Raw genomic sequence first — 18269 nt, 5'->3', positions numbered from 1 at the left:
TACTCAGGGGTGAAAAACAATGACATCATGAAATTTGCAGGCAAGTGGATGGAACTAGGAAAAAAAAATCCTGAGTGAGGTAACCCAGACCTAGAAAGACAAACATGGTATGTACTCACTCATAAATGGATATTAGACATAAAACAAAGGATAATCAGGCTACAAACCACAACCCTAGAAAAGCTAGGTAACAAGGAGGACACTAAGAGGGACATGCATGGATTGCCCTAGGAAGGGGAAATAGAAAGGATCTCCTGGGTAAACTGGGAATGCTTGGGGAGGGGAGAGGCATGAGAACATGAGGAAACAGGGTGGTTGAGTTGGGGGAGGAAGAGAGAGAGAGAGAGAGAGAGAGAGAGAGAGAGAGAGAGAGCGCAAGGAAAGAGATATCCTGATAGAGAGAGTCATTATAGGGTTAGGGAGAAATCTGATGTTAGGGAAATTCCCAGGAACCCACAAGAATGACCCCAGTTAAAACTCCAAGCAATAGTAGATAGTGTGCTTGAACTGGCATTCCCCTGTAATCAGATTGATGACTTCCCTAATTGTAATTATAGAACCTTCATCCAATAACTGATGGAAGCAGATACAGAGATCCACAGCCAAGCACTGGGCTGAGCTCCTGAAGTCCAGTCGAAGGAAGCGAGGAGAGTTTATAGGAGCAAGGGGGGTCAAGTTCATAATAGGGAAACCAACAGAGACAGCTGACCAGAGCTCATGGACTCTGGACTGACAGCTGGGGAACCTGCATGAGACTGAACTAGGCCCTCTGAATGTGGGCAACAGTTGTGTGGCTTGGGCAGTTGGTGGGGCCTCTGGCAGTGGGACCAGGATTTATCCCTAGTGCATGAACTGGCCCATTCCCTATGGAGGGATATCTTGTTCAGCCTTGACCCGGGGAGGGGGGGGGGGGAGACTTGGTCCTGCCTCAGCTTGATATGCCAAACTTTGTTGTCTTCCCATGAGAGGCCTTATCCCTCTCTGAGGAGTGGATGAGGAGGGGAGGGGGAGAGGAGAGGGAAGAGGGAAGGGAGGGGGAACTGTGGTTGGTATGTAAAATGAAAAAAAACTTTTAAAGAAAAAAAAGAGAGAGAGAAACAAGCCAAGCTAAGGCTGAGCATTTATAATTAAGCTTCCCTGTGTGATTTATTTGGGAAATGGGTGGTGGGCCCCCAAAAGAGCGAAAACAACAAAACAACACATGTGATTTTTCATTTCTCTCATTGTGCCTATGATAGAACACATGCCTTATGAAATACACTTTGGGAACTGTTAGTGAGCTAGGAAACAATAAGATTTAGAGACAGATGGGCATGGAGTTGAATTAACTCTACAACTTCCTGTTTAAACAAATGCCTTTGTCTATGAATTAAAGACATGATGCTTTTGCTATTGATTCACTAGGTTATAGCACAGCAAATGGCAATGTCTACTTTAATGATATCATCGTGATTCAATAATAAAAATATATGCCTATAATGATACAGTTACTTATGTCATCAACACTATCTGTCAGGCCTCAGAAGAGCAACAAGCTCTTCTCCACATTTGAGTAAGTTTATCTCTGAGTCAATATAAATGTTCAAACAAATGAACTATCCAGTCATAGTATTTAAATAACACATCTGGTCTAATCTACTGTGTCAGAGGATGTGTGTAGGAGTGTGTCTAAATGAAAGTTTCCACAGCCTATATCACTATTGAAATGTCATTCCATGTTTGGTAAAATTCACAAAGAACATTACATGGACCTTCCAAATGTGTTCCAGGAATCAGTCCTCTTCTAAGAAAAGTATAGGGCCAGGACCAGAAGTGTTTAATCTGTATGAGCAAGCAACTGGGAGTCCATCATTTGAAATTAATTACTTGTGTTAATTGGCTAGTAAGACATTTGGATTGCATGTTAGAGTCGCAACTAAAACCTATTGGACTGTCACATATTTTCTATACTAAAATGTCAACATTGTGGGGAGCTATCATGAAGAACCCTGAATTGCTGCTTACTAACTGATTTCTGTGTAGCTGCAGTTGCTAGGTACTGGATTTAATACTATAATCTGGAACATGTTAATTTGGAGCAATATGCATGATTAGGTTGTTTAATTGCATGTTGTAAAGCAAACTGTGACCTTTCTAGTCCCATCCTGGAGGTGGCATTGTGCTTGGGAGGAGGAAGAGACAAATGTGTGTGGGGGATCCTGACAACCACAGTGTTCCATTGTAATTTTAAAAGCCAGGTGGACACTGTGCCAGATGTGAGTGGCCATCTACTGCATAAGTAAAATTTTCTAAGACTCAGTTGCCTTGAAGAAGAATACAGTTATTTGCAAATGTGGAAAATACAGTATCAACATGAACAAGCCTCTCATTTTTAGCCACTTTGAAAAAGAGATACAACATTAAAAATTTAAAACATGTTATTCTTGCCTATCAACCAGTTAGTCAAAAACATCCTGGCTTAATGCCATAATAATTTCATATGACATCAAAAATTAAAACAGTATTATAAATCCTGCCATTTACAAAATGTTTCACATTTTAAAAACTACTTTAAAATCCTTTATGATGTTTGATTACAATGAGAGAGCCATACAAGAAAAGATAAAGCAGGCATGTGGCATTTCCCAACTCTGCAGTTGAACTAGCAAAGCAGAAGTGGTAAGTGATCTCCACTGGTAAAGTAAGAAGTTAATCTGAAGCCTTGAGGTTCCACCTCTCTTTCCTCTCTGGGGTGTTATGAAGTCTGAGGATAAGACCTAAGGTTCTGAAATACACAGTAATCTCAGAAAGCTGGGTTTGTTTCTCTACAGTATGTGCAGCCAAGATCCCTAAAAATGAAATGAAATATCTCAACATCTTTTCTTTAAAAGTACCTGAGAGTTAGGCTGTGTCTGCCTACACAGAACTGGATGCAATAGAATAGAAACAATTGCCTAGATAACTTCAGTCATTTCACCTGAAATATCCCGATAAGTCAAAGGTAAGTTTTGGACTTAATTGAAGGGTATAAATTACTTGATTGTTTTTATGTTTTTATATTTAAATGTAATCATGTGCAGACTACCAGGCATTGATAATCTTTATTCCAAAACACAAATTACCTCCAACACAGCATCCTCTGGGTCCTTGGCCGCTGCTTTATAAATGATGGTGCCAGGGGCAGTGTCTTCTGTGATGTAAATCTCAGTAACTGCCCAAAAAAGTACAATAGACATGATTCTCTGAGTCTCACCAGTACTAAATCCCCAAACAGTTCATTTATTATGTGTGAATAAAGCATAACGGGGGATAAAGGTGATCAAAATATGTCATGTACAAGTATGAAAATGTCATAATAAAATTATTATATATAATAAACATATGATAATAAAAATTAAAATCTTAAAGTACTGTACTTACTCAGTACAGATAGATGCTTTATACAGTGATTCCAGTAGTAACAATAACGATTATAGACAACACTGTATTGTCTATCATCATTCATGCATACAAGAAGGAGATTTAAAATTTTAAATAACAATATTAAACAATTTTAACACTTATTAATAGCTAAGCACTTAACATTGTTGGTGATTTTTATCATTCTAGTTTTATTGTGATTTAAAAAGTACTAGCAAGCCCAAGGCTACAGAGCCAACACATCAACGTTTTTTCAATATTTGTTTTCTTCTTAAGTTTTCCCTATTCCCATATATATTGTGGAGAAAGCTAGGGCCTCACACATGTTAAGCACATATTCTATCAGTGAGCCACATGCCCACCTGCTACATTTTAAGACAGTAGTAATAACTGCAAGCTTGTAAATGTACGAGTCTTTCGGGGAATTAATAAAGCTGGGAAATGTGAGACTCTTGAATCCAGAGGGGAACATCCATACTTACTGCTGCCCCATTTTGTGAGAAAGGCAGTACTTCTGGATACCAGGGAGGTCTTCAAGGCCTACTTGGACCATGGCCACATAGGCCTACACTTTCAACAGACAACCCTTGTGGTTACCTGTTGGTAATCCTTGTGCTTACCCACAAGTATCATTGTCCAGAAAGTGTAAATTTTTAAAACATTTTAAATGCCATATTCTGTAGGTCTTTGAAGTGTTTGAAGATTACCTACCTAATTGAAATATATCTATGTATACCTAGAAAACAACATGACTATAAGTTTGACTACCATAGAAGACTTATTATTAATCTGTATTTTTAAATTATCTATTACAATCTAAATGAGTTACATAAACATATTACCTCAAACAAGAGTAGAAATATACATACAGTATAACAAAATTAACTTTAAATTTGTATCAACAAACTAAAATCTATAGCAATGTAAAACATTTCTAAGCAAGTTGTTGTTCTCTAAAAGTAAGTTCATTAATCTACCCTTTCATCCTATCATTATCTATACTATCCTCCTTTCTTCTTTAGAAAGAGATTGCATTTATAATCAACCTGTTTTAAATAAAAATATTGTTGTTTTTTTTTCTGTCCCATACCAGAGGGCTCTCCTGATATGGGATAAAAGAATCTCTTAACCTTTTTTTTTTTTTTAGCAATATGTTTGAGTTTAGAGAAGGAGTGAGCCAATTCCATCTCCAAAGCCAGCTTGGTACATTTGGGAATTTGGGCATAGCTTCTCTTACTACTTCCTGCTGGAGGGGAGCACTGTATCTTATGGGGACACAAAGAAAATTTTAGGATTATGGAGTAGTCTGTGAGGATGTATCGTCTGAGCTAGTTGCCTTGAAACTCTTCTGGATGTTGGATCATCTGGGCCATGGAGTCATTGGAGACCTTTCAGGGGGTCTTGGCTGGTCAAACCTGATGTATCTTAATCTGGAACAAATCCATAGTCTCTGACTTTCTGTGGAAACAAAAGCAGAGCCTCCTTTCCAAAGCAACATGTCCTTAGATCCAAATTTTGAAGTCAAGGTGCCTTTAAAATATACATTGGCTTAACTCAATACCTTTTACGATCAATTGTTTTTCTGCAGTTAAAAATCCCAAAGACAACACAATCCAGATTCTCTGTGTAATATCCATCTTTACATGGCTTATTTTTTTAATACTACCTTTACTGTCTCTTTAAAGATTTTATTTTTTAAAACTATCTATTTCTTTTTCTCTCTCTTCCAAGCCTACATACATTTTTACACACATTGTAAAGCATTTAAAGTCTTGTTCCATCTGAATCTGCCTTATTGTGTAACTATTGCTTTCAACTGCAGCATTCTAAGACTGAAAGGGCTGCTGTGACTGCTGGCTCCGCCTACCTCAGCTTCCCAACACAGCAGTGGTACAGTTTTCCGCCAGCTCTGGGAGCCATCTACTCTTAGAAACAATGGCTCTATGCTTCTATCAAAGCAGTGTGTAGCCCAGAAACCTCTTTTTTTTTTTTAACTAGCAAAACTATATCCAACACACAGCATAGTGTGCAGCTTGGAGACACCTCTGTGCGTAGGTCAAACATGCACGCCACAAACCTGCCACAGAATAGCTCAAACCCGCAGGCTGCCGCTAACTTGAGAGAGACAACTAGGAAGCTGTTTTTAGCTCCGTTTTGGAATCTTTTTTCTCAGGTTTTAGGTGGAAACTCTTGCCAACCCGTTGGGCATCATTTATTTTGTTATCTGTAATTTTACTATGTAAAAGTTAAAATCTTCCTTTTTGAAAAAAAGACAAGGGGAAATGCTGTGGGATGTTCTGTATGTCAAGTGTGTTGCTCTGATTGGTTAATAAATAAAACACTCATTGGCCAGTAGCCAAGCAGGAAGTATAGGCGGGACAAGCAGAGAGGAGAATGCTGGGAAGTGAAAGGCTGAATCAGAGAGACGCTGCCAGCCGCCGCCATGACAAGCAACATGTAAAGATACTGGTAAGCCACAAGCCATGGCAACTTATAGATTAATAGAAATTGGTTAATTTAAGATAAAAGAAGTAGATAACAAGAAGCCTGCCATAGCCATACAGTTTGTAAGCAATATAAGTCTCTGTGTGTTTACTTGGTTGGGTCTGAGCAGCTGTGGGACTGGCAGGTGAGAGAGATTTGTCCTGACTGGGCCAGGCAGGAAAAGTCTAGCTAATAGACCTAAGTCTATTTTCTGTGTGGTGGAACTAAGGGAATGAAGAACTTACCTCCAGTGTTGTGAGCATTAAACAAAACAATCCACTTAAAGCTTTCGGGATGGTGTTTGTACATAGCCGTGGCTCAGTACACATCAGCTATTTAATATGTGTGTGTTTGTACATATATGTGTGCATGCCTGTGTGTGTGTGTGTGTGTGTGTGTGTGTGTGTGTGTGTGTGTAGGGGAGCATGCATATATCATAATGTGTGTGGAGTTCAGGAAACTACTTTCAGGAGTCAATTCTCTACTTCTACCGTGGGTTCCCAGGTCAAATTCTGATCATCAGGCTTACATCACAAATATATTTACCTGCTGAGCCATCACACCAGCACAACCGTTGTCAATTATTATTCCCCTTTAGTTTTATAGCCAAGGTACCATAAAAGCACATAAGACATAATAGCATAGACCTATATCTATGTCCACAGGGCTTCCTTTCCTCAAAACAGACCCCTGGTACCTTGATCTTCCTGAGCAAGTGATCCAGTGAAAGTAGGTGGCTCATTCACATCTTCAATCTGAACAAAAATGGTCTGTGATGCTGTTGCCTCATGGCTGTCTTTGGCATATATTGTTAAGGAGTAGAGTGCTACCACCTCAAAGTCCAGCTTGGGTACTCCAGTGATAATTAACTAAAATTGTAAAAAGAGCACAATAAAGGAGGATCAAATGATTGGCTTCATATAGAGAGCAAAGAAGAAAGAATGAAGACACAGATGTAAAGCCCTAAGTAAAATGGAGGGTGCCCTCTTCTACTGTGCAATAGTAAAGGTGGATCTTCATTTGCAGGCATGTTTTTATACTATGAAGTTATCTCACCATCAAACTGATTTTAATGCTACCTAGTGCTAGTCTATGATACTGTATTTTTTTGGTTTGGGTTTGGTCTTTTTGTTTTAGTTAGTTGGTTGATTAGCTAGTTTGTTGAGACATAGTCTCATACAATAGCCCAGGTAGACCTATATCTCGATTTCTAAAACAAGATGGCTTTAAACTCATAGCAATCCTTCTGTCTCAGCCTCTCAAATTCTAGGATTACAACTGTGAGCCACCACACCTGACAATTTGATTTTGTTCCAACACCAAAGGCCTCATTATGTATTCAGACAGGCTCAAAGTTGTGATTCTATATCCTCAGTCCTTAATACTGGGATTAAAGGGGTGTATTTCCATACATAGTAAGGATATCATTTTAATTATGTGGCCACATTTCTTGTTTTTTAATAATTGTAACATAGTGAAGTATTGAATTATAAATATGTTTGTATAAAACAAATACTAGGTATCAACTGTTTATAACGGCCTAAGCAGCAGCATGGAACTTTACATACACTATCTCACAGAATTGTTTTATCAACAACTGCTCATTTCATTTTACAGAAAAAAAAAAAAAACAGAAACATTGGAAGTCAAGTAATTTACCCAGGTTCATATTGCTCATAACCAGAGGAGCCACAGAGGAAAAGTAGGCTTCTTAGTTTACCTCATGATTATAACAACAGAAAATGGTGATCAGCAAGATTGGCACCATTTTGCTGGTTGGGCTTATAATAGAAGCTGAATGGAGAACAAGTACAAGATGGCATTTTATACCAAATTCATAGTGGGATCAAATTTTAAAGGTTCACAATGCCAAGGCTTGGTAAGGATACCCCAGTTCCTATTAAATGCCTTCCCTGTCCCTCTAGAACAGTGGTTCTCAACCTGTGGATTGTGACCCATTGGGAGTCAAACAACTCTTCCACAGGGGTCGAATATCAGATACCCTGCACATCAGACATTTACAATACAATTCATAACAGCAGCAAAATTACAGTCATGAAGTAGCAATGAAAATAATTCTATGGTTGTGTCCATGAGGAACTGTATCAAAGGGTCACAGCATTAGGAAGGTTGAGAACCACTGTCCTAGAATATGTGCCCCTTGCAGCTTCTAGCTGATCCTTTTAGAGCATTAGCAGATCATGTCTCTTTTCTGGCACACTCCACAGTTTCTATGTTTCTGATGCTTTGCTCTTTCCTGTACTCATGCCCTTTGCCATGTGACTTTGCCGTTCCTTTGGCTTATACATGTGACTTGCTTCAGTCAATAGCCTATGAGTAGATGTGAGTCTTTAAATGTACACATGGGCTCAAGCAAGTATCCTCTTGCTTTCTTTCGCCCTGATGGAAGATGCTTCTTCCAGTAACTGTACTAAGTGCCTGGAGGGAGAGAGGAGCACAGCCTGGAGCCAAACCAGCCTAGGGCAGTTCAACTGTGTCTGAAGATGTGTTACACTGAATCCTCTTGTAGGTCTCTGGGGGCAATGCAAAGAAACCAGGTGAATGCTATGCATGCAATAGGTTTACAGCATATTTGAGTAACCCTGTTCTTAGGGACCCCAGAGCTCTTATAAGGAGCAATATGACTATCTGAACATCACCCCATTAGGAGAATTAGCTTTATAAGATCAAAATAATAAATAGCATTTCCCAGCACATCTCTCAGGCCCTACAAGCTCTGTCCTTCATCTCCTTGGCAATCAGATTTCCCACCACACTCCTTGTTCAGATCTGGTCACAATGATCCTTTAGTCCCTTCTCTTTATCAAGATACTTCTTCCTACATCACCTTTTGACATGACCTATAACATTCTCTCCTTCATTTATTCAATTCCTGCCCATTCTACAGACTGCTTTTCATATAATTCTACTTGAAGGGAACCCTGACTATATCATATGTCCTTGTTTGGTACTCTCGCCTATCTGAGATTTGTATTTCATTGCTCAGGTAATACTAACAATTTTATATTTGTGTGTATACACTTAATTGGCATGTATTCCTACAAACAAGTAGATGCAACGAGAAGGAGGCATTACCTTGCATCTGACTAGATCCTTAATAATATTTGACACATCATAGGGTCCCAAAGAGTAGAATGTTAAATTAATTAAAAGCATGCAAGAGGGCCTATAATCCCAGGATTTGGAATGGCAAGAAAGGAGGATTAGGAGTTCAAGGCCACCTTAAACTATATAATCTCAAAAGGCTAAAACTAGCCAGATGTGGTGATGTACACCTTTAATCCCAGCACTTGGGAGGCAGTGGCAGGAGGATCTCTGTGAGTTCAAGGCCAGCCTGGTCTGTAGAGTGAGTTCCAGGGCATCCAGGGGCTACACACAGAGAGAAACCCTGTCTCAAAAAATAAAAAGGCTGAAACAAAGAACACACACATACCAAATTACACAAGCAGTAGAAAGCAAGGCAGAGAAGATGGTCTCATTTAGATCTCTTAAAGTATGCTAATACTACCTGCCTCCATACTTACATCCCACCGATGTGAGAATCTATGAGCCAGCACGAAAGGATGCACCACAGGGCTGGCATTAAGAATAACAGGATCTCCAATCAGAGAAGTATGAGGTGAGAGAGACACAGTGACCATGGCAACCAGTGTGTGATCAGAGGCGTTTTCCAGGAGGGAGCTAGCATTCTCCACAAAAAAAGTCGGAGCAGCTCGGAAACCTTAGAGAAAACACAAAACTATACTTTATAAAGATTTCTGTGAGGCTTCTCAACATCTTTCCATATTTGAAGCCACAGAGGAAGCCACATTGAAGCACAAAGCATACTGAGTACATTTTTTTTTTTTTTGACTTGGGATTCTTGATAATGAGTTGAGCTGGGTGGGTAGGCTTGTTGAGGATCTGGGACCTTTGTTACTCATGAGCTAACATGTTAGCTTGAGACAACTACTGTCAGTTCTGTTTTATGCTGAAGAAAGTTAAAGGCACAAAAATGGCCTTATGTGTCACAGTTAACCAATGGCAGAGCTAGAATTTTAACCCAAAATTGCCAGATTCATATCCTAGGTTCTTACATGATTGAAATTATTTTGTGAAGTGGAGTAAATTGGGGAGGAATAAAAAAGCTGGGAAATCAAAAGCTCATAGCGTCCAATTTGGGAAATGCATCTACCTACAAAGAGATAACAGTAGCTCTGAGGGTGAAGAAGGGGAACCGATTAAAGGGGCGCTTTTGAATTTCACAAACACTTTGACTCAGGTCCCAGCCTTGCAGGTCACTAGCCATATGGACACTTAGGCAAACACTCATTATTTTCTAAAGCTGGAGACCAACTATTGTCACTTCGTAAGAAATGCCTTTGTCTTAACCTCATGGACATCCAATCACCACCATTTAAGAGAGAAGCTATGTGGATCATTGGTCATTATTCTTCATACAGATTTCCCCATTCATAGTCATGGCAGTTGTAAATCTCATCTTACAATAATTCATTATATATTTTATTAGACACTGTGTGGAAGGCTGGTAAAAATAGTTCCCCGAATGACATTGTTTGCTGTGAGTATCATCTACCAAGCAGTATTGAGAAATTACTTAACACTAAAATTCACAATGCATTCAGAGCAACTGGCTACTACATACCTCACTGAAGTTGTCTACTTTGATTCTCATTTTCCCTCTTTCTTTGTTTTCTCTCCTTAATTTCACCTGACTCTTGTCTTTAGTTAAGGTAGACTCTGGCTAGACTCTCAGAACTTTGGAAAATGAAAAGAGTAAGTTGGCATCCTGAAAACAGAAACCACTGCCCCTCCACTCTTAAAATGATCATTTCAGGCCCACCCCCTGAAGACCTCATGGAGCCACCACACTTCACAAGTATCACTGCCCACCTCATGACACCACCAGAGAACTCTGGAGAACTGTGCACCACATACAACTAGCACCACCCACCATAAATACCAGCTCCTGGTACCTGAAGACAAGTTAGAGCCATGCACCTCATACAGGTAGCACAGCCCACCTTGCAGACCCCAGCCTGACTACCCAAGGAGCCACATCCCTCCCACAGACCTCCTGACTACACAACTAACTCCCCTACATCTGCTGTCTCCAACCTTGGGTTGCAGAGAGCTCACTCCACCCAGAACGCTAGTCTTACAGACCATATCAGAAGGCAGTAGAGGAGAAGACCAGCAAAGAATGTGCTGTCCTTTGAATACTGTTCAGGCAGAGAGCAGAGGACCCTCAAAAGTCTAGGGATAGAACCTGGAATCTTCAACACATGTTCCACATAAGAAAGCAAGGTCTCAAACCCTCAGAGGAAGTCCTGAACATTGCACATGTCTACCTGGAAATAGAAAAGATTATTTGTGCAAAAAGAAATAGGCAACTAGCACACTACTTCAGATGCACGAGTCCTGATACAGAAACAAAAGAGATGAAAACAAGACAACATGTCCCAACAAAAGTTACTAACCCCATAGTAATAAATTCTATTAGAAATGACCTGGAAGATCTTTCAAAGAATAATTATAACTATGAACAAATAATGCAAAAACATCCTGCTGTGGGATGTTCTGTATGGCAAATGTGTTGCTAATTGGTCAATAAATAAAACACTGATTGGCCATTGGCTAGGCAGGAAGTGTAGGCGGGACAAGGAGGAGAATAAAGCTGGGAAGTGGAAGGCTGAGTCAGAGAGACACTGCCAGCCTCCATGATGAGAAACAGCATGTGAAGATGCCTGTAAGCCACGAGCCATGTGGCAAGGTATAAATTTATAGAAGTGGATTAATTTAAGCTGTAAGAACAGTTAGCAAGAAGCCTGCCACTGCCATACAGTTTGCAACCAATATAAGTCTCTGTGTTTACTTGGTCGGGTCTAAGCGGCTGTGGGACTGGCAGGTGAGAGAGATTTGTCTTGACTGTGGGCCAGGCAGGAAAACTCTAGCTACAAATGGCGTCCAACGTGGTGGCAAGAGTTTCCACCTAAAAACTGAGAAAAAAGATTCTAAAACGGAGCTAAAAACAGTTCCTAATTGTCTCTCTCAAATGAGCGGCAGCTGCCGGTTTGAGCTACTTGTGGGTTCCTAGCATGGGCCATATGGCGGGAATGAGGCCTCTGCAAGTGGCACATTAAGCTGCATGGTGGATTTATCCTTTGCTAGTACAAAACAAAAAAAGAGGTTCTGGGCTACACGCTGCTTGGCTAAAAGCATAGACCCATGATAGCTCCTAGAGCTGGTAGAAAACGTAACACCGCCATGTTGGGAAGCTGAGGTGGGTGGAGCCAGCAGCCACAGCTGCTGCAGTTTAAAGCAACAGATTCCCAATAAGACAGATTGAGATGTAATAGTTTACAATGTGTGTAGAAGATATGTAGGCTGGAAAGAGACAAAAAAGGTGATATATAGAGTTATAGAAACAAATACATAGTTTTAAAAAATAAAGTCTTTTTTTTTTTTTTTTGGTTTTTTGAGACAGGGTTTCTCTGTGTAGCTTTGCGCCTCTCCTGGAACTCACTTGGTAGCCCAGGCTGGCCTCAAACTCACAGAGATCCGCCTGGCTCTGCCTCCCGAGTGCTGGGATTAAAGGCGTGCGCCACCACCGCCCAGCTAAAAAATAAAGTCTTTAAAGAGACAGTAAAATTAATATATAAAATAAGCCACGTAAAGATGAATATTACACAGAGAATCTAGATTGTGTTGTCTTTGGGATTTTTAACTGCAGAAAAACATTTGATCATAAAAGATGTTGAGTTAAACCAATATGTATATTTTAAAGATACCTTGACTTCAAATTTTGGATATAAGGATATGTTGCTTTGGAAAAGAGACTCTGCTTTTCTTCCCACAGAAAGCCAAAGGCTATGGATTTGTTCCAGATTAAGATACATCAGGTTTGACCAGCCAAGACCCCCTGAAAGGTCTCTGATGACACCATGGCCCAGATGATCCAACATCCAGAAGGGTTTCAAGGCAACTGGCTCAGACAATACAGCCTCATGGACTAAAATTTTCTTTGTGTCCCCATAAGATACAGCGCCCCCCTCCAGCAGGAAGTAGTAAGAGAAGCTACACCCAAATTCCCAAATTATATGTAATTTTACTTTGTTAAGGTTAAAAACCTTCCTTTTTTTTAAAAAAAAAAAAGGGGGGGAAGTGCTATGGGATGTTCTGTATGGCAAATGTGTTGCTAATTGGTCAATAAATAAAACACTGATTGGCCATTGGCTAGGCAGGAAGTGTAGGCGGGACAAGGAGGAGAATAAAGCTGGGAAGTGGAAGGCTGAGTCAGAGAGACACTGCCAGCCACCATGATGAGAAACAGCATGTGAAGATGCCTGTAAGCCATGAGCCATGTGGCAAGGTATAAATTTATAGAAGTGGATTAATTTAAGCTGTGAGAACAGTTAGCAAGAAGCCTGCCACTGCCATACAGTTTGCAACCAATATAAGTCTCTGTGTTTACTTGGTCGGCTGTGGGACTGGCAGGTGAGAGAGATTTGTCTTGACTGTGGGCCAGGCAGGAAAACTCTAGCTACAACATCCCTCAAAAAGAGGTGAATTAAATAAGGGAGTCAACCCAAGATATGAAAATTAAATTAAAAAAAGACATAGAATTGCTGAGGAAAAGCTAAACTGAAATGATGCTGGAAAATAAAAACTCAATAAGCCAAATAAAAAACTACTGGAAAGCCTCCCCAACAGAATAGGTCATGTGAAAACAGAAAGCGAGGCTATAAGAAAAAGTAGAGGAATTGGATGGCTCAGTAAAAATCAAGGAGAATATTTAAATAAATATATGAATATAACATGGGAGAGTTTGGGAACACCATAAAAAGACCTAATTTTTGAGTTATGGGTACAGGAGAAGAATACCGTAACAAAGGCATAGCGAGTATTTTCAGTACAATCCAAGAAGAAACTTTCCCAAACCTAAAAGTGCCCATGATACCATAAATTAAATGGATCTAATAAACATCTACAAAACATTCCACTTAAACATTAAAGAGAACACTTTCTTCTCATCATTCCATGAAACTTTCTCCAAAATCAACCACATATTAGGACAGAAAGCAAGTCTCAAAAAAACAGAGGAAAACTGAAATAACACTCTGCATTCTATCTGACCACAATAGAATAAAGCTTTATAAACAACAATAGAATATACAGAAAGTGTACAAACTAAACAACATGATAATGGAGTCAGAAAAGGAAAAAGAAGGAAACTTTAAAAATTTAAAAACCAGAATGGAACAAAACACGCTGAAATCTGTGAGAATAACAAAGTCACCCTAAGGGGAAAGCTTACAGCATTATGTCCCTACATAAAATATTAGAGAGGTCTCAAATTAATAACTTAATGATGCACCTGAAGTCATTTAAAAAGCAAGAAAAACATGCAAAAATTGTGAACAGGAAGAGATAATTAAAATTAACACTGAAATTAATGAAATAGAAATGAAAAAAATAAAACAATACAAAGTATCAATGAAATGAAGTTTGTTCTTTAAAAATATTAACAAGAGTAACAAAACTTTAGACAAATTTAACCAAAAGAAAGAAAGAGAAGACCCAAATTAATAAAACTAGAAATGTAAAGGGAAAGATAATAGACACTAAAAAATGTCATAGAATATAAAGGACATACTTTTAAAATCCATACTCCACTAAGCTGGATGGAACTAGGAAATATCCTGAGTGAGGTAACCTAGACTCAGAAGAACAAACATGGTATGTTCTCACTCATAAGTGGATACTAGATGTAAATCAAAGGATAATCAGACTACAATCCTCCAGAGAAGCTAGAAAACAAGGAGGACCCGAGAGATTTACGGATCACCTTGGGACAAGGAAACAGAGGAGATCCTGATGAGTAAACTGGAGATGGGGGGGCAATAGAGGGAAGGGGAAGAGAGGGGCAATAGAGGGCAGGGGATGAGGGGGGCAATAGAGGGTAGGGGATGGGGGATGAGAACATGAGGGAACCGATGGTCAAGCTGGGGGAGGGACGGAGTGGAAGAACAATGAAAGAGATATCTTGATAGAGGGAGACATTATGGGGTAAGAGAGAAACCTGGTGCTAGGGGAATTCCCAGGAATCCACAAGAATGAACCCAGATTAGACAACTAGCAACAGTGGAGAGGGTGCCTGAACTGGCCTAACCTGGTAATCAAATTGGTGAATACCCTAACTGTCATCATAGAACCTTCATCCCAGTAACTGATGGAAGCAGGTGCAGAGATTCACAGCCATGCACCAGGCTGAGCTCTGAGAGTCCAGTCAAAGAGAGGGAAGAGGGATTATATGAGCAAGGGGGGATCAAGATCATAATGGGGAAATCTACAGAGACTACTGAACCATGCTCATGGGAACTCATGAACTTTAGACTGACAGCTGTGGAACCTGCATGGGACCGGACTAGGCCCTCTGCGTAGGGGAGACAGTTGTGTGTGTAGCTTTGTCTGTTTCAGGGGCCCCTGGCAGTGTGATCAGGATCTATCCCTGGTGCATGAGCCAGCTTTCTGGATCCCATTACCTATAGTTGGACACCTTGCTCACACTGATAAATCAGGGAGGGGCTTGGTCCTGCCTCAACTGAATGTACCAAGCTTAGCTGTCTCCCCATGGGAGAACTTACCCTGTTAGAGGAGGGGAGGAGGAGGGGGAAGGTTGGGGGTGAGGAGGAATGTGAGAGGGGGGATCTGTGGTTGGTATGTAAAATCAATAAATAAAAATTTAAAACATGAAAGAAATGGATAACTTTCTATATGGATATGACCTTTTATTGTGAAATCAAGACGAAGTAAATAATTTAAGTAGACCCATAACAACCAAGCAAATAGAAACAGCAGTTAAACATCACCTGAGTTTTAAAAAAATCCCAGGACAAGAGGGATTCAGTGCAAAATTCTACCAGAACCTCAAGGAAAGACTAACGTCAGTACTCCTCAAAGAATCCATAAATTAAAAACAGAAAGAATACTTCCAAATACTTTTTGTGAAATCAGTATTGCCATAATACCAAAGCCAGATAAAGTCCCAACAAGAAAATTAAATCAGAGCCCAGTCTCTCCAATGAACATAGAAGCAAAAATTCTCAACAAAATACCTGCAAACCAAATTCAAGAATGCATCAAAAGAGAGGCAGTGTGTTTCAACAAATACAAATCAATAAATGTAATAATCACATAAATGGGCTCAAAGACAGAAATCACATGATCATCTCATTGGAGGCAGATAAAGCTTCTGACAAAATCCAATAATCTTTGATTATCTCATAATCAAAGTTCTAGAAAATCTAGGACTACCGGGACATATCTCAATATAATGAAGGCAATACAGAATAAACCCACAGTCAGCATCATACTAAGTGGAAAAACATCAAAGCATTTCCACTAAAAGCAGGAATAAGATAGGGACATTCACTTTTCCCACTCCTATTCAATATCATAACTGAAGTCCGAGCTAGAGCCATAAAGCAAGGAAAAGAGATAAAGTGGACACAGATAGGGAAAAAAAACCAAAGATCCTTATTTACAAATGATAAGAGCTTACAAAGAAAGAGAAAGATTATTTTAAGAATAATTTACTTAGAAGACAAGAGAAATCAATTTTGCTCACAAGTTAAATAAAGGGTTATAAGTAAACAAAATTACCACTTCAGTTTACTTGGCCAAGTGTGGATGCTGAGGTAGGCCAGGTGTTAGGGAACTTAAGAATTACATCTCCATCTGTTCTCCATTCCCACTCCATGTTACTAAGAAGGGAAGGATGCTGCACTCGGGGAAGAGGCGCTAGGCAGATGTCCTCAGTGTGTACAAACTCCATTTTAGATTTTACTATTTCAGTGTGCAGAGATGCAGCTTCCATCTGCCCACAGCTGTCCCTTTTTGCTTGACAGTGTCCTCCAGCATTCATGTGCCTGCACTCCAAAGAGGCCTTTCCTGACTCTTGCAAGTTTGGAATGTGTTTCTAAAGGTTCAGAGCTCTCTACAGCCATCAGTTTCAGAACGCTCTCTCCTCCACCTCCTCTACTTCACGGTGCATGCTTCAGGACATGTTCGGTCTCTCTGCTCAAGAGCTTTCTGAAAAATTCCAAACCACAGTTTTGTCCACAGATTTCCCTCTCTATATTTCAAAGCCTGGTTTAGAACTTTTTCTCTGTGATTAAAATATGCACTCTAGAGACATGTGTAAGCTGGCAGTGGGGGTTATTTAGTAACATTTAGAACTTGTGACAGAACGGCCCCTTTGTCCTAGCCAAAATACTTAGTTCCTAGTCCCCACCACATAATACACTCTTCAAGGCACAATGGACCTTGAACTTGTGATTAAGCTGAAGTTCTTAGGGAAGAAGCTGTCTTGGATTACCTGCATGGATCCGTCCATCTTAAGAATTCTTAAAGTATAAGAAGGAAGCAAAAGACAACAACAACAACAAAAAAATGTGAACAGGGAGAAAGATAAGTCACTGATGGCTTTTATAACAGGGAGAAAGATAAGTCACTGATGGCTTTTATAACAGGGAGAAAGATAAGTCACTGATGGCTTTTATAACAGAGACAAGAAATATGAACAGCTTCTAGAGGCCAGAAAGGGCAAAGACGTGAACCTATCCTGAAGCCTCCTGGAGGATCACAACTCTGAAAATTTTATGTTAGCCCTGTGAGACATGTCAGACATCTAACCACAAATATATGATGTTTGACAAACTAGGACAGCAACAAAAGAAAATGAACACAGACATTATTTACATTATGTAAGAAAATATTGATGAGTGTAATGTATATGACTGTGCTCCCCACAGCAGCGATGGCAGTGTGCCAAAGCCCACGTCAGGCAACATCACTGCCTTTCCGAGGGTCGGCCATCAGCCTCAGGTCTTACATGGAACAAAAGGCCGAGTTCATCTGCTGGCCCCTACACCTCAGGTGGCAGGGAGGGCTAGGAAGACGGCTCAGTGGGTCAGGCACTTGCACAGACATGAAGATGTGAGTTCTGTTCTCTAGAATCCACTTTAAAGCCAGCTGTGTTTGCTCCTGTCTGTCTCAACATTCCTAAAGCGAGGTGAGAGGCAGAGGCAAGAGAATCCCAGAAGCTAGCAGTCCAGCCAGCCTGGCATACATCAGAGGTTATCTTCTAACCAAACACTCAAAAAAGGATGAAATAAAAACGTAAAACCCACAGGGTAGTCCTTGCTTTGTCCGTCTGACCTCACATTTGGTTCCCCTGGCTCCGCTCACTCTGTTCCAGCCACATGAACTTCCCTGTTCCTCATACGTACTAAGCAAGTTCAAAATGCAACCTTCCAGGATATCTACAGCTTACTCATTTCCTTTATGTCTCTCATAAAGAG

The 18269-nt window shown here is 40.1% G+C and overlaps 1 protein-coding gene across 1 annotated transcript in view; it reads right to left on the bottom strand.

The window, feature by feature from the left end:
* Positions 1–10366, bottom strand: part of LOC131919099 (cadherin-related family member 3-like) — a 70749-nt gene extending 60383 nt beyond the window's left edge. The window contains exons 1-4 of the mRNA XM_059273147.1: positions 10345–10366; positions 9429–9625; positions 6581–6752; positions 3102–3190 (exon numbers count right to left, since the gene is read on the bottom strand). Coding sequence (XP_059129130.1) covers positions 3102–3190; positions 6581–6752; positions 9429–9625; positions 10345–10366 — 480 coding nt within the window. The remainder of the gene's footprint in view (positions 1–3101; positions 3191–6580; positions 6753–9428; positions 9626–10344) is intronic.
* Between the last annotated feature and the right edge of the window lie 7903 nt (positions 10367–18269).

This window comes from Peromyscus eremicus, chromosome 9 (genome assembly GCF_949786415.1).
Source record: "Peromyscus eremicus chromosome 9, PerEre_H2_v1, whole genome shotgun sequence".
Taxonomy (NCBI): domain Eukaryota; kingdom Metazoa; phylum Chordata; class Mammalia; order Rodentia; family Cricetidae; genus Peromyscus; species Peromyscus eremicus.
The sequence above is the reverse complement of the archived record's forward strand: the minus strand, read 5'-3'. Positions and strand labels throughout refer to the sequence as shown.